At 45.6% G+C, this 16,012-nt stretch overlaps 1 protein-coding gene across 1 annotated transcript in view; it reads right to left on the bottom strand.

Annotated features, from left to right (window-relative positions):
* Positions 1–2,370: 2,370 nt before the first annotated feature.
* Positions 2,371–16,012, bottom strand: part of Ppp2r1a (protein phosphatase 2 scaffold subunit Aalpha) — a 33,565-nt gene continuing 19,923 nt past the window's right edge. The window contains exons 10-15 of the mRNA XM_063252274.1: positions 13,632–13,805; positions 13,327–13,387; positions 12,489–12,643; positions 11,436–11,578; positions 2,962–3,053; positions 2,371–2,823 (exon numbers count right to left, since the gene is read on the bottom strand). Of these exons, the coding sequence (XP_063108344.1) occupies positions 2,807–2,823; positions 2,962–3,053; positions 11,436–11,578; positions 12,489–12,643; positions 13,327–13,387; positions 13,632–13,805 (642 nt within the window). The 3' untranslated portion in view covers positions 2,371–2,806. The remainder of the gene's footprint in view (positions 2,824–2,961; positions 3,054–11,435; positions 11,579–12,488; positions 12,644–13,326; positions 13,388–13,631; positions 13,806–16,012) is intronic.

The following is a 16,012-nucleotide window of genomic DNA, read 5'->3' on the forward strand; positions in this document are numbered from 1 at the left end:
TCAATACAACAAGGCCAAACGCAGAGCGACTCCTGAAAAATCAGTTGGTGTGAGGCTCTGAGATCTCAGGGCAGGCCCAGTGCTCGCCCCAGAGCTGGCTTCATGAGCATGGGCCTGCAGAGGCCAAAGAGGCCTGGGTCCTGGGTCCTGGAGACCCCAGGTCAAAGAGGAAGTCAGCAGAGGGAGGCAACCCCAGCCCAAGGCAAGTCATCAAAGCACGTCCCTGTGATCAGTTCCTGCTCCTGTAGGAATTACAGGAACAAAGTACCAGTGACAAATGGCAAATACTGCAGCCAGCCAGTTACTGGTGAGGACCATGGACACCTTCACTGGCAGGTAGAACACAGAAAGGGATGACGTCCAGAAACCTGGCAAAGTTACAAACACCGGCAATTATGTTTGAGGGATTCCTGCTTCCCTGGCCCTTGAGGAGCCTATGGCCCAGCCTGGCCGTGAGCAGGTGCCAGAATGCCAGACACCCCAGGCTGTGCTCTCCTGCCCTAGGCCAGTGGCGATGGAATGACTGGCACACCTGCAAAAGCAGGCTGTGGTGTGAAAAACTCTCAAAAGTTCACTGTCACTGCCCTAGGCTGCCTCTGGGAGTCTGCAGTTTCTGGCTATACAGTCTTCCTCTGATCCTCCTAGGAAGATAAATTTCTACAAACAAAAATTCACACTGGTAGAAAAAGTGTATCACTTTTCATCTAGGTCATCTTGTGAGGAAGCTACATTAGGGTTTTTTTTTTTCTTCTTTTACATTTTGTTCTAAAAAGACAGTGTTTTCTGCCTGAGCCACATTTGGGGTGCTGGTGTAGGGGATCCCAGGAGGCTGCCCTCAGGGACATGGAGGGAGGCTGACGGCAGACCTACCTCCGCCTCAGGTTCACCTATGCCACACACTAACAGGTCTTCCTGCTGCTACAATGTATGTATTTTTAAATTATGCCACTAGAAAAAAAAATATATATATAAAAAACAGAGATCTGTAAAACCAGAAAACCCAAAGAACAGCCAATTACAGGATGTAACTCAAGCAATCCTTGCCCTGCTCCCTCAGCACCTGCAGTCAGCCTGGCCAGACTCCCATCAGAGGCCTGGGAGAAATCTTGAGAAACCTCTCGGCAGCCTGGATGGCCAGCAATTGCCCTGTCCTTGCCCAAGGGAGGTTCAGAAGCTGGAATTTGCTTCCTGCTCCTCCCCCTGACTTCATGTTCAAGCTGTAGGGAACTAAGCCAGAGAGCTTGGAGGCAGGACACTGCTGGAGGTTCAGCTCACCTCTGCCCCAGCTGAAAAGCCCTGCTGTGTGATTCAGCTGCCCTGCCTGTCTCAACTCCATGGTGTGACAGCAGTGTAACCTTGGCTCTCTGGATGCCAGATGCTACGGCCAAAGGAAGCGCAAACCGTGGGGGAAATGCCTTGACTCTGGGCACTCTCGAACCCACCTAAAATTCAGAGCTTCTACATTAAGAAAAGGAAGACTGATGCTGAGAACAAATGGTTCTGCTTTCCAGTCTCGTCGCCGTGCACCCTTATAACCTTGCTTGTCCTGGACTCCGAGACAGGGCCTCACCCATGGCAACGCGTGGGAAGCCAGCAGCTAGCCCCAACTGCACACTGTGAGCCTGTGGGGGCCTCCCTCAAGAAGGTCCTAACTCCTGCTGCTCATGGAGCCCCAGGTCTAGGCGACTGCCACCCACAAAAAACTGATCCCTCTGCTCTCAACCACGTGCTCTGCTGCTGTCTGCAGAAGTGCTGTTCCACAGGCTACAGGACACAGATGCCTTGGGGACTGTTACATTTTTGTCTGGGTGGCCTTCCTAAGCCTCGTGTTCCATTAGTTGTCTAGTGCTGGGAGTGGTGGTGTGAATGCTGCACCTGCCCAGGGGTGGAGCCAGCATACAGTGTAAGGGCCGGAAGAAAGCTTTTTCCCTCCTTTTGCTATTAGCTTTGCTGTTTGCAGTGATCATCAACAGCTGCCTGCCCTGCCACCCTGCCTTGGAGCCAGCTGAGTATGGACAGAAACCCCCAAAACTGCAAGAAATAAACCTTTCCTTGCTTCACTCTGAGCATCAGGTATTTTTTCTCAACAAGGAGAGAAAAGTAAGACAAGGACCCTTTTTCCTGCAGGCCAGCTGCACTGCTACAGGACCCCAGAATCCTCCCGACTTTTTTTTTTTTTTGGTACCGGTGATCGAACTCATGACCTTGTGCTTGCCAGGCAGGCACTTACACCATTGAGCTAAATCCCTGGCCCTCCCAACTCTTGGGACACCCAGTGGGACAGCTCCAGGGCAAGTATCTGGGAGAACAGAGCTTGTGGCCCTGCGGTGGTATATGCTCCTCCATCCTGCATGACCAAGAACCACAGGATTCTTTCTAGACCTTTATTTCTGTGAAAAGGGGAGAAAACAAATAAAATAAAAACAGCACAACTGACACAAAAAACCGCTGAGGGGGAGGAGGGAGAAAAGGAAGTGGATAATAGAAGGGCGAGGGATCCCCATTACAGCAGCAGGAACCAGTGACCTGGAACACTCACATCTCTTCAGACCACGGGCGGGGCAGGCACAGCACCTTCCTCCCAGGGTGTCTGCCCTGCCCCACCTTGTGCTTCCCCAGCCCCTAGGGAAGTGGATGAGACATCTTCTCAGGCTGGGGAGAGAAGGAACCGTGCTGGGGAGAGGGGTCTGGGGTCAGACCATGCACAGGGAGTGGCAGTCCACAGTCCCCACCGTCTCCCTGAGGGAGTTGTTTCGTGGGGTTGGAGGGTGAACATCAGAGGTTGGTGTCGACTTCCTATTCGGCTTCAGGCGAGAGACAGAACTAGGGAGAGACAGGAATGGGTGACTCAGCACCATGGCTCTTGCCGGGGCCCAAGTATTATGGCATCGTGTCCTCAGAGCAGCCCAGGCCCCTCTGCAGACCACGTTCTTGCAGGGCCCTACATGCTCAAGGCCTTACCTGTCAGAGCCTCCTGGGCAAAGTACTTGACATCTACATCCTGATCCTGGGTCAGCTTCTCCAGGATGGGCTTGACTTCACTCTGGAGGGTGCTGGAAGGACACAAGTAGAGGAGACAGTGAGCCAAGATGGGCAAGGAGCCACAGAGGTTAAGCAGAGGGGTCCCTCAGTGAGAAGAGCACAGAGACAGAGAGACAACAAGAGTGAGGGAAGCCTTGGGAGCCCGGGACAAATGAACAGATGGACACGCACACACCCCAGAATTAGAACTCCTTGAGGCCTTCGGGACAATTACTCCAAGGGTGTCAGTCTGACAAACAAGGAGCCCTCTCTGGGGCTCAGAGCATTCTAGGAAAGCAAAGTGTGGCAGACAGAGCCCAAAGTCTGAGGCCTCTAGCTGTCTGAATGAATGTTTACAGCGGCCAACAGTACACAGTGATGAAACAGGACCATCACTCCACCTCTTGCTCATCTGAGACTGGATCAGGAGAAAGGCACTATCCGGACCGGTGAGAGGTCATAGAAGGGGCCCAAAAAACCTGCCTGCACTGATGGCCCATTGTTTTGGGACACAAAGGCAGCTCTGGGAGAAAAAAACAGAAGCATGGGGCTTCGGAATTCAGGGAAAGGAGCCCTTTAGGCACTACACATCTCTTTTAGGTAGCAGCCTGCACCCTTGGCCCCACAGAACCACCACTCTCCCATGGCCATCCAGACTGGCTTTGCCCACTTCTGAACTTTAGACCCTTGGGGCTTTGTCCTCAGGCCTGGCCTCTCGCTCAGCAGAACGCCTGTGGGTCACTATGTTGTTGCTTAGAGCAGGCATCTCTTCTACTTGTGGAGTGGTTTCCTATCATATGAATCAACCCAAACTCATCCACTCTACTGTGGACAGGCGTCAGAGTTGTTCCCGTCACATGGCTGCTATGTGCAAAGCTACAGTGAACACTCTCGCAACAGAAATGAGTGCTCTTTTCTCAGAACTGACCCAGGCATGGGTCCTGCACGCATGAGGCTTCACTGTCAGTTCCAGAGGGCTCGGCTACTGGGGCTCCCACTGAGGTGAGTGCATAGTAGCCCTGCACTGTCACCTTCATTGGGGCCATGCAGCCCTCCAGGTGCCGCAATGCCTCACAGAGGGTGGGTTCCTGATAGCTGATGGTCTCAAGTGCCTTGTCATCGCATACCAACCATGTGAAGAGCCCCACTTTGAAGGGTTTGTCCAGGTGTTTGCCCATCTTTCTCAAGATTCGTTATACTATTTTCAGACATGTATTCTGGGAGAGTCCTTTATCAGAAACGTGTACTGCAGTACCTCCCCCAGGCAGTGGCTTGCTATTTCACCATACAGTGTTGTCTGGTGATAAACAGTTCTTCATTTTCCTTAAGACTACCTTCTCCATCTCTTCCTTTGCTCTCTAGCAAATCTGTGTCTACCCAAGTGAAGATGATAGTTCTACATTTCCTTCTAGAAGTCTTCTTTTATCTACTCTGTCATTTCAAGTTAACTGGTGTAGGGAGCCATTAAGATGGAGATTGATCACATTTATGGGGCTAAAGCAAGGCCAGCCCAGAAAAAACAGAAAGACCAAAACAAGCTAAGTAAACAAGTTGTCCAGTACCAAGAAGACAAGGGGCCCAGGCCTGTCAAGCAGTGGGTTGCTAGGCAGAGGGGCTGAAATTGACCTCATCTTTCCCAGTGTATAAATAAAGGTGCTACAGTGGCTGAGCAGATCCTTTCCTCCCATCAGGAGGGTAAGGAAGGATACCACCTGACCCCAGCCTTGTCTCTTCTTTATTTTTCTCATCCTCTCCCAGTCCTTAAACCCAAGAACCTCAGGAGCCACATTGGGCCACAGCATATCAGCGCCAGAACATGGGCAGGGTAAGAGATTGATGGTGAGCAGACACTTCTCATGTGCATGCAACTGAGGCAGAAAAGTGCATTGGTATAGGTCAATGGTCATCATTGCAGTGTATTGATGTTGTTGCAGTATTTTGATGTTGGCTTCATCAGGTGTAAAGAGTGGCACATTAAAACTCCCTTATTCTCTAGGGCCCATAAGAAACTCCTTTCCCTGGTGGGGCGGGGGGTATATTGATTATATCAGCTGTCAAACTATGGGACAAACTTATCCAAAAGAATCATAAATGTATAAGGACCTGTTTGCTGTATGCTTGATTTCAATATTTACATTCCTTGTGTGGATCTGCTTTAGACAGGGTCATAATAATCCTAAGCTTCTTGAGACAACTACAATGGAACTGACTCCAGGCACCATTTCAGAATTAATTCCGGAGCAGAGAAAAGAGGCTGCATGACCGCCACCCTGATAACTTTCACTGAGCCACTAATTGTCCATTCAGCAAAACCTTCAACTATCTGTCCAAAGTGGTATCATTGGGCCACTCAATGTAAATGCAAAATTGTTAACAAAAGAAAAACTTCCAGCAGGGCCTGTGGCAGCCCTGCCAAAAAGCAGAAGTGTGACAGCTCAGACAGCTCCCCAAGATGGCCTGGCCCTTGGCCTGGCAGGCTCCTAATGGTTTAGAGGTTATGTGGTCCTGATTCATGGTTTGCTGATTTCTGTTTACCAAATGCTCTTACAAAAGACAATTTCAAATAACCAACAGAACAACTAACCTTTAAAACTTCAACATTTGGCTTTCACAGTTGACCATAGGCTGGCTCTAGCATATCACTGTCTCACTATGGCTTTGTAGTGGGTCTTGATATCTGGGAATGTAAATTCTCAAACTCCATTGTTTTTCAAAATTGTTTACTAGAAGGGTACTTATTTCAAATTCACGATTAATGGAACTCTATGTTTATTTAGGTCCTTTCTGCTTTCTTAAGACAATTTTAGTTTTCAATACACTGACACTATACAGCTTGCTAAATTTCTTTAGTTTGTCTCCAGAAGAAGAAACTATAAATTTATATACTTGGTAGGAAACACTTAAGAGCAAGACTAGATAAAAAACAAACCCACACAAATCCAGGTAGAACTTTACAGATTTTAAAGGGTTATTTAATGAAACTGCTACTTTCTGCTCCTCTCACTACTTCTCACAGAGCCCGAGCAGGGGAGAGTACAACAAAACCTCCACTGTGCCTGGAATTTGGCCCAGACAAGGAAAGTAAAGAATGTTGCTTGTTTCAGAAGGAGAAATCAGGGTTATGGTTCAATCTCCTGGAAACACAGTTCAAATCTCCCTTCATTATTGTATTGCTCAATTGGTTAGTCTTCCCTTGACAAAAATTGGAAAATCTATAAATAAAGAAAGGGTATCTAAGGATTTTTGGATCTTCCAATACTTGTTAAGAGAGGTGGAACATGGCTATGGCCCATCCAAACCACCGTAGTTTTCCCATTGCCTGTGCACATGCTTTATCAATTAAAAATTTACACTGCACTGATGCTCAGATCCCCAATAACAGCAGGGCCTCCAGCTCAGAGCAGGAGGACCACCTGCCTGTCATGGGAGAGCCCACGGTACCTAAATATAAAATGCAGTTTCCATTTGCTCTATACCTTACCACAAAAAATCTTTATAATCTTCAGGTCTAAAAATGATTAAATGAGCTCACAATTTAAATTTCAAAAAACAAAATAGAAAGTTCACCTCATAATTGATTTCACTTGGCAGTATATACCATTTAAAATATTTAAACTCTAATAAAGATGTAACTACCACAGCATATAGATAATACAATCAAATAAAGGCTAAACAGAGTTCACTGAAAAGATCTTCATATTGGGCAATAAAATAAAATGGACATCTATTCCAGTGCTAATGTGGGATCAAGGGTACACTTACTTTTTTCCAGGAAAAGCTAAATGACCTATCTGCATGCCAGTGTATGCTGTCTGGCTGTATCATGGACCCAAACCCAGAAAAGGGGTTGATTCCACATCTCAAGACGCTCAGTCCTGTGACAGTGATGCCTTTGAGATCACATCAGAATCAATAGAAAAGGATAAGCCTAGAACCAACCTTAATTGACCCAAAATGCTCAGAAGATGGTTAAAAAAAAAAAAGGTCCAAATAGATGATTGAAGTGTATGCTGTCCTATGACAAAAATGGTAAGATAAAATTTTGTCTTTTTCAAATTCTTTGATAAGAGCTTTCTGCTAATTAACCTACAACAAATCTGACTAGTCTATTTAAAATTACAAATTCTACAATTATAAAAAATTTGTGTAATTCCATTTGCTAAAATATATTTGAGTGCACTCTGATTATGTAAGAAGTTTGTAAATTTATGTATGTATGTGTTATCCAGATAGACATTTATCTATGTCTGTTTATCCAGATAGTTAAGCTGTTGATGGAAATCACTGAACTAGTGATTGCTCAGATGTGTGAAGCTAATGCACAAGTGCTTGTACAGGAGTGCCCAAGTGGTTCACAGCACCTGAGAAATACCCCAAGGACATAGGGTGCTACAGGTGAACAGGTGTTCCAGCCCCAGGAACACTGGGTGTAAGAAGCGAGCTAGTTCAGCAAAGGGGCATGAAATAGCCCCCTGGGACTTGGAAAGCCTGTGGACACCAGCAACTCTGCATCTGTTTCTATGTCTGTTTAATCTGTACAGATCATCTGTCCATGTTTGTCCATTTGTGAAGAGCTGTTCTTTTTATTTGAGATCAGCAGTTTTCCTTTTCCCTTTGCATTTATAGATCATTTAATCAAGGTTTATCTGAGTTATAGAATTACAAAACATGTTTCCACCTGGTCTAAATTTCACCGGGCTGCTGCCTGATCCAAATGATGCAAAGATCGTTATGTAGATGTAGTACATGTTGTTTGCTGTTGAGAATCTCTCATTGTTTAAAAAACTTAATCGTTGACTATTGTAGTTGGGTTTTTCTTAAGTCATCAAAAATTATATTAAGACAATTAAAAGTGCCTTGAGGTTGGGATTGTCAAACAGAGCTTAAATTGATGAATAAGAAAGCAGCTGCCTGGTAACATTTTTGACCAGCTTCTGTTCATTGATTGGAGGCCCCAATGATCTCCTTAAGGAAGACACCCCAGCTAAAGCTATAAAATATATTATTGTTATATATTCACATTGGTCATCATCAAAAGAAATAATAAGGTTTTTGATTTAAAGATGCTCTGATACAAAGGTTTCATTTGGTTATGACAAATAATTGTTATTAGTCTCATTGTATATTTATGTATTCATGTCTCCAGATGTACAGGTCTTCAAAAAATGTAAAACAGGGATTATTTATGGTGATAAAATTTAGGTTCAGATCCAGACCTCTGCCTTCAACAAATGCTTACGAGATCTACATCCCACTAAACATCAACAAGTTAGGTAAAACCTTTTATGTATTAGATAGGGCTAATTAGCCAAAAAAGGAGAAATTTGATGTCAAAATGAAAATTTGAAATGAAAAATGAAAAGTGTGTTACAAAATGTCATCGTGGTTTTTATGCTACAATGTTGTTCATGGTTTGATTTCTAGTTTTCTATGTAAAATATGTAACTGTTTGTTAGTATTCTACAGGTATTCAAATGTTAAAACAGCCATGGTTGTTAAAAAATAATGGTTCTATTTTATAAGACGTTTGATAATTAGGTAAGATGACACTGCCTCTACTACATTATACTGTTGTCAATCTTTTCTTCTAATGTTCAACAACTGAGGTCTGGTGGCCAACAATTAGAGAAACAGATAGGCTAAGACAACAGCCAATAGTTTGCCCTAGCCCTCCAAGGTCAATGAGGACCCAAGACATTAGAGGACCTCTGCTGCATTATTCTATATTCAGTGAGTCCCCGGTCTTCTGATAAAGAAGACTGTGAGACCACTGAGGAAAGTAATCATCAGTGTTTAAGGAAAGTCACCAGGAGCAAAAATCTCCCAAGCTTTCACAGAAAGCAACTTGGTCAATCAATGGCCATGAGTCATCTGAATGGCTGACACTGACAGAAGAACAAAGAGATGCTATAGCTGATTCCAAGGTATTCCTGAAGAATCAACTGACCTTGACAGACAACAAAAACAGTTTGTATTTAAAACAGGTGTCACCTTACCTTGGTCTTGAACATTCTGCAGAAAATGCACAACTACTAGAGGTACATAAAACAATGCTAAAGTAATAAGTTATAAAAAAAACTCAAATCATTAATATCTTTTGACAATTACCAGCTACACTGGTAGATGACTTACTGTCACAGATTAATAGATTGCACAGTTTTAATTGCAGAATGCAAGGATTTAAAATCTTTGGACTGCACTCAAAATAAAAGATCTACACAGCTCTCCAACACAGCTCCTCCAGCTTCCACTGATCACCCATCATATCCAACAACAACAAAAAGAGGAATATGTAGAGAGCTGCTGAAGCTGGAGATTGATCACATGTGTGGGGCTAAAGCAAGGACAGCCCAGAAAAAACAGAGACCAAAACAAGCTACATAAACAAGTTGTTTCAGCACCAAGAAGGCAAAAGGGGCCCAGGCCTGCCAGGCAAAACAATTTGCTAGGCAGAGGGGCTGAAATTGACATCAGCTCTCCCAGTATATAAATAAACAGCTGCACTGGTTGAGCAGTTCCTTTCCTCCCATCAGGAGGATAAGGGCTTCACCAGACCCCAGGTTTGTCTCTTTACTTTTCTCATCCACTCACAGTCCTTGACTCCAAGAACCTCAGGAGCCACATTCGGTCACGGCAAACTGGCTTATGCACTGAGGTAATTTCTTTGCTATTTGGACATCCAAGGAAGTGATCCAGTTGTTTTGGAAAACATGAGCACCTCCTCACTGAACTGTAATGGTGCCTGCTTTCATGTGTTCTTCGGTTCATTTCTGTACCCTTGACTGTGCCCTAGGTGTATGTGAATTTACTTGTGCTGAAATCTTGCTATCTTAATTACAGTGGCATTAAAAATCTTGGTATCAGGGAGAAGACGCTGTCCAACTCTATTCTTTAGGTTGCCTTGTGTCTAGATGTCCCCTCAAAGCCTCATCTGGTCATAAGTGGGGTTTTCACAGAGGTGGCTGGATCTAGAGTGTGTGATGCTGTGATTATTTCATGGTGCAGTGCTAGGATCAAGGGTACTAGGATGAAGAGTATAAGTGTTATTGGCCCTAAGTAGCCTGGATAAGATAGAAGGAGCTGTGGTCATCCCTAATTGCTTTGCTGCCTTCTGCCCCCCATGAACTGTTTCTCCTCTGTGATGCCTATCTGCTGCACCACCGTGCCTTAGAGCCCGCCGATTATGAACTGGAACTTCTACAACACAAATCTTTCCTTCCTTAACTTGTAGATTTGGGATTTTTTTTTTTTTTTTTTTTTTTTTTTTCTCAGCAACAAGAAGAGTAGCTAAGACACATTGGTTAATTCAGTCTTTGTATTCCTATGTTATTTCCAGAATCAGCCAATTTTTCACTAACAAATCTGCTGATATTTAATAGATTATCTCATATTTAAAAATGAATTCAGGAACTATTACATACATACTACCTAAGTTTCTGAAAACACTATAGTTTTTATACATCTTTTGTTCAGCTTATTCCTAGCTATTTGATGTTTGTCACACATACATGTAAGTATACACACACACATATATATGTATATGTGCTATACATATGTATACAGTGTTACCAAAATATACAGTAAATGTTTAAATTCAAAAATTCATTACGGTAAAAGTAACACTGCCATTAATCCCTCTTGGAATACTCTCCCTTGTTCAAACACAGTATCCCTTCATTCTTGCCATTTTCTCAAATACTTTTGGAAGTCTTTCACATTCTTATGAGAAGTGATAAGAAAATTACAAAGAATGCTGATGCCAAGTGCCAGTCAACAGAAAAGCAGGCCATAAAAAACGACAGTGTGTTCTCATCTGCCTCATTCACTGCAGCTGGCATCGTGTAACTTCTGCCTCTTTCCCAAAGTTAAAATGACCAGAAAGGTAAACAATCAATTCAGGACACTGAGGCAGCATGAAAATACAACTAAAAACACTCATGAGGCCAGGAACATGGCTCAGCTACACAGAGGCTGCCTGGTTTTGCTTCCAAACAAACAAACAAACATGAAAGAGAACTTCCAGAACTCTTTCAGAAAGATGGACTAATTGTACCTGAAATGAGAAGGAAGATTTTTGAGGGGAATCAATGACAAGTGTCTCTGTAACATTTGTTTTTTAATTTCAGCATTCACAGTACTTTTTAATCGTACTGTCTATAAAATCTTGTTAATTCCATTTCCTAATGATTCCTTGCTAGTTTATAAGAGCTGCTGCCTTTTCTTTCATGCAAGTCTATAAATTCTCGGTCTACAGTTCAAACAAAGACACTGTAAAGGAGAAAGCAGAACCTGGGTAGGCAGGGCAGTCAAAGAACAGTCCCAGGCCTCAGAGCCTGGTTGTATCTTTAGAAGTTAGAGACTGAGATGGCCCCAACAAGCCCCTGCTGACATGTGAGGGGGCCCCCAGGTCTCACCTGTTGTCCAGGATGGGGCCTATCTTCTGCAAGGACTTGGCCACATTGAAGCGGACGTTGGCCACTGGGTCCCCAGCCATACGCAGGACTGTGGGCAGCATGTGCTTGGTGGTAATGTCCTGCCCACAGACTTCCGACAGCACCTGGAGGCCAGCAAGTGGCACAGAGGTGATGATGTGAAGTTTACAGTAAAGTCCCACACTCCACTCCTCCCACCAGGCCTCCTGCATATCAGGCTAATCTGCCCATGTTGACATCCCAAGGGTGGTTTAGCTCGGAAAGCACCCAACTCCCTTAACACCACTTGTACACTCTGGGACGTCCAGTTCTGTCCTCGGACTTCCTTCGTTCTCTTGGGGACGGGCCCTAATTCTTAACCTGAGATCCCTCCTGAATGCAACACCATGGGAAGAAATTACTAGAACACTTACATTTATTTCTAACTCTCATCCTTTAATTTCTGTTTCTGTGAGTGATTTATATTGGTAGTACTGAGATAACTGTAAGGATAATGGAAGTGCACAGATAAGTGCACTTCCTTTGCATAGCGTAACTGTTTCAAGCTCTCTGTATGTAACAAGATTGATTAATCTTCACAACTCACTAAGTTGGCTATTCTGACCACCAAAGCAAATCCAGCACAGGTGAGAAACACTAAGCATTATTAAGTGATCGGGTAATCTCCCCACGGTCCACAGTTAGTGTGTGGCATAGCCGAAATTTAAAATGAGGTCTGACTCTAGAGCCACAGCTCTGCCACTCCATCTGAGATGAATGTGCTCATCTGTTTAGCAGATAAGCAGAGAGGTCTGGGAAAGCTCTGGAGATCATTGCTCACGTAGGCTGTCTCCCGGCCTGAGTTTTCCCAAGGCAAGTCCCTGCCCACAGCACCCCTGTGACCTTGCCCTGGGGAACCTCAAGCTGTGGCCTGCGTTTCCCCAGGACTCATTCCTGGCACCCTGGGTCCCTACCATTTCTCCACCCCAAGCCAGGTCTCTCAGCAGAGGCTCTTCCCCAAACATTCCTGTTTCCCAAGGAGGCACAGACACTCACATTGATGCAGAAGAGCGTAGTCATGCGGTGCAGGTAGTTGGGGTCTCCAGACATGGCCAAGACCTTGGGGATAATCGTGGCATGGGCCCACTCCTTCCCAAACTTCTCCACCAACTTCTTCAGGTTGCTGGTGGCTGCCTCACGGATGGCATAGACTGCACCAAGGAGAGAGTGAGAGGGGAGGTGACTCGGGGTTGAAGGACTGAGGTGCATAGGAGTTAAGAGTCACAAGTGCTGTCACTTACTCAGCTTGTGGTGGGCCACCAGCAAGCCAATAAACTCAGCCAAAACCAAGTCACACCAAACCAGCACCCCACACTTTATGTAGTGCCTTCTCTTCAGACAGCATCTTTTCAAGGCTCCGCTGTTGGCCTCATTACACAGAAAGGCCAACAGGTTCTGAGAAGTGTTTTGGCCACCCTAATTATTTAGCACCTAGTACTTCACACACCACGTGGTAAAGATGAACATTAACTAATATTTTCCACCACTCGAATGGAAACAATGGGTAGTTCTTACTCCACTCCCGAGACCCTGGGATGAGAAAGCTCATGTTTCACAGAATAATTGTAAGGCTGAAGGGTGGCACTGGTTTCTGTAAGCTTTGACCGAGAGGAAGGCAGAAATCACACAGACTGCTCGGCAGCCCTCTGACTCACTACACCAGGCAGCCCTGGGTGATCTGCTACATTCCCTCCCAGCAAGTACTTCTTAGAGCTCTCAATAGCAAGGCAACAGGTCCATGTGGGCATCCAACAGCAGGGCAAGGGCCTCAGTCCATCTGCACATCCTTCTTGGAGCTGTCCCCTCCTGCTCCACTTCCTCCTGGGGGACTCACCATGATCCACAAGCCAGGCCATGCACAATGAGTTGAGTTTCTCATCAAAGAATTCTACTCCCTGTAGGGGAAAAGAAGGTAAGAGCTCAAAGAAGAGTGGGCAGGGAGTTGTACCAGTGATCCCAGCAAAACTATACCCACGCCAGAGACACGATGCTTCTCAACCTCACCTAAGGTACCCTCCATCCTTTTACTGAATTCTACCTGTCTTCTCAGGACCAATTTCCTGTGTCCTTTCTTCCAACGTCCTAGGCAGCTGTCATGGCCTACACCACGCCTCCATGTCCCCAGGCCTCCTCACTCACCAGCTGCCCAGCCAGCAGGGGCATGTACTCGATGATGGCCAGCCGCACCCGCCACTTAGCATCCTCTGCCAGCTCCACAATGGCAGGGAGCAGGGACTGAGACAGCTGTCGGATGCCGATCACCTCATTCACACAGTCCAGGTTGGAGATGATGTTCAGCCGCACCTCAGGGCACTGAGGAGATGACAGGCGAGCTGAGAGAAAGCAACGCACCCCATCCCGGAACAAGATGAAACGAGCTCAACTTCACCTGCTTCACCTATCCAGCCTCTCCTTCACCCACACCCAGTCCAGGCCTGGAAACATGCAGAGGCACACAGGAAGCAGGGAAGAGATTAAGCAGGGAGCGTTATAAACCACAGTGCAGGATCATAACATATGCTGAGCCATTCTAACTTGGAGGAATCACAGGGAAAAAATGCAGCATGGCAAGGGGAAAAAAACATGTGCAGACACCACTCTGATCCTGGCTATGCTCTCAGATAGCAAGAGCTCCTCACTGGGCATCAATCTATGACATGAAACATCCACCCAGCTGCAAAGGGTGGGCAGGGCTCTTAAGAGTGAAGTGGGCTGCAGGACCTGGCACATGATGGGACTCTGCCAGCTGGAGCCCTAGGAGTATGCCTCATGCATCCCACATCTCCAGCAACCAGCATTCTCCAGCCCGAACTGTGTCTGCTGAGAGAAAGCACTTTTTGGGGGAGTGTTCTTTTTAGTTTTGATTAGTACATGTTTGCAGTACATGCATTCATTGTGGGAGCTGGTACATGTACATAGCACATCTAGTTCTTTTTTTAAAATCAGGTCCCTTCCCTTTGAAGACACGTTTTTTAACTGTTCTGATGAGCAACATTATGAGTTCTGCTTCAGTGTGTACCAAAACATACCCCAGCTACTTCTACAAAGCACACAGAGACATTTATGAAACAGATATGCGATTAGCTCTTATTACGCAAACTAGAGCCCTATCCTCTGTCAAGTGTTCCTCAATGGCAGATGCCGTAAGTTACTCCTCTTCTACATCTCCCTCTGAGTGGCAGTGTGGAAAAGTAAGTACTGAACTAAGTCAATGACCAAGTAAGCAAATGTACAACAGGTTCAGCTATTCAAATTCTGCACATTCCAAAGAAAGGTCTGGCCCATGAGCAGCACAGGACTTCTCCAAAGGCCCTCGAGCATCTTAGTTTACCTGGCCTCGGACCAGAGTGGACAGTCCATGTCATCATTGTCATTTATGGTTGGGCCTTGGGCTGCCTGGTGTCAGTTTGACCTCTGAAGGAGTGGAGCTCAGCCACAAGGGTGAGCCAGGTCTGTGCCACCACCCAAAGAAACCCTGGCCCAAGGCTAGGGTGAGTCTCTGGCTGGCCACCCTCCCTCCATCTGTGTTGCCCTTCAGGTTCCTGAGGGAAGTAAGCAGGGTACGCAAAAGTCCACCTAGATGAAACTGACAACACAGCTGGTCTCTCCCATACACTCTTCCTTTACTGTTTTCAATCTGTGTCCCTGCACTGTGCTGGAAGGATATGTGAGTGTAACCAACACCCCAGAGGTCTGTGAGTTGTTCTAGGTTATTCCACCTAACAGTGCTCTTCCGATCCAGACACAGCAGTGACTAAAATAAGCAACCACTGGGAACCTTACTTGGAATTCCCATTGTGAAATTCCTCAAGAGTTCCCCCCAACAATTCCTTTGTGAAAAGTATAAATCCCTTTTTTATCAAAATAAGATTCACCATGAAGAATGGAAGGCAGCTGATATTCTGCCAGCTTATCCAAAAGCCAGAGGAAGAAGTCCTCCTTGTACAGTTGCCCTCCTTGTACTGAATCGATTTGCTTCTTTGAGCCCAGGACACTCGAAGAGGGGAGGAATTGTGAGCTTCATCAACCTGCTGTCTTATTTTTCTGTCACACTCATTTCCTTGGAATATCTGTGCAACACTGTTCACCTAGGAGCTCCAGCGGCAGTTGATTAGCACGCAGTATTTACACAACTCTGTTCACCTATGCTGCATAAACCAACACAGATGACTCAACTGCAAGCTGACTTGGCTCTCCTCACAAGGGATGCTGCATCTTCAGTTTACAAAAGCTTCCTTGTCCTAGTGGCAGCAGGAGTCATCCCAATGTCCCCTTCCTACCAAAGCAAAACTTTAAAAAAATGTCTCCCAGTTAAGTTTTACATCTAACACAACCCTCTGCTTTGTTCTACCTGGGCTCCCGTAACTAATGGCTCTTTGGAACCTGAGCCCACTAGAAGCGCCCTGAAGATGGATTCACTTCAGAAAAACCCCCAAATCCTTCATAATCCTAAGTAAGAGCTTCTTATCCATCTTCCCTTCTCTTAAGAAAGACACCTGGAGTGGGGACTGCCGGTGTGA

The sequence above is a fragment of the Cavia porcellus genome, unplaced genomic scaffold (assembly GCF_034190915.1).
Source record: "Cavia porcellus strain 051 isolate PalLab524CR breed Dunkin Hartley unplaced genomic scaffold, mCavPor4.1 scaffold_7, whole genome shotgun sequence".
Lineage (NCBI taxonomy): Eukaryota > Metazoa > Chordata > Mammalia > Rodentia > Caviidae > Cavia > Cavia porcellus.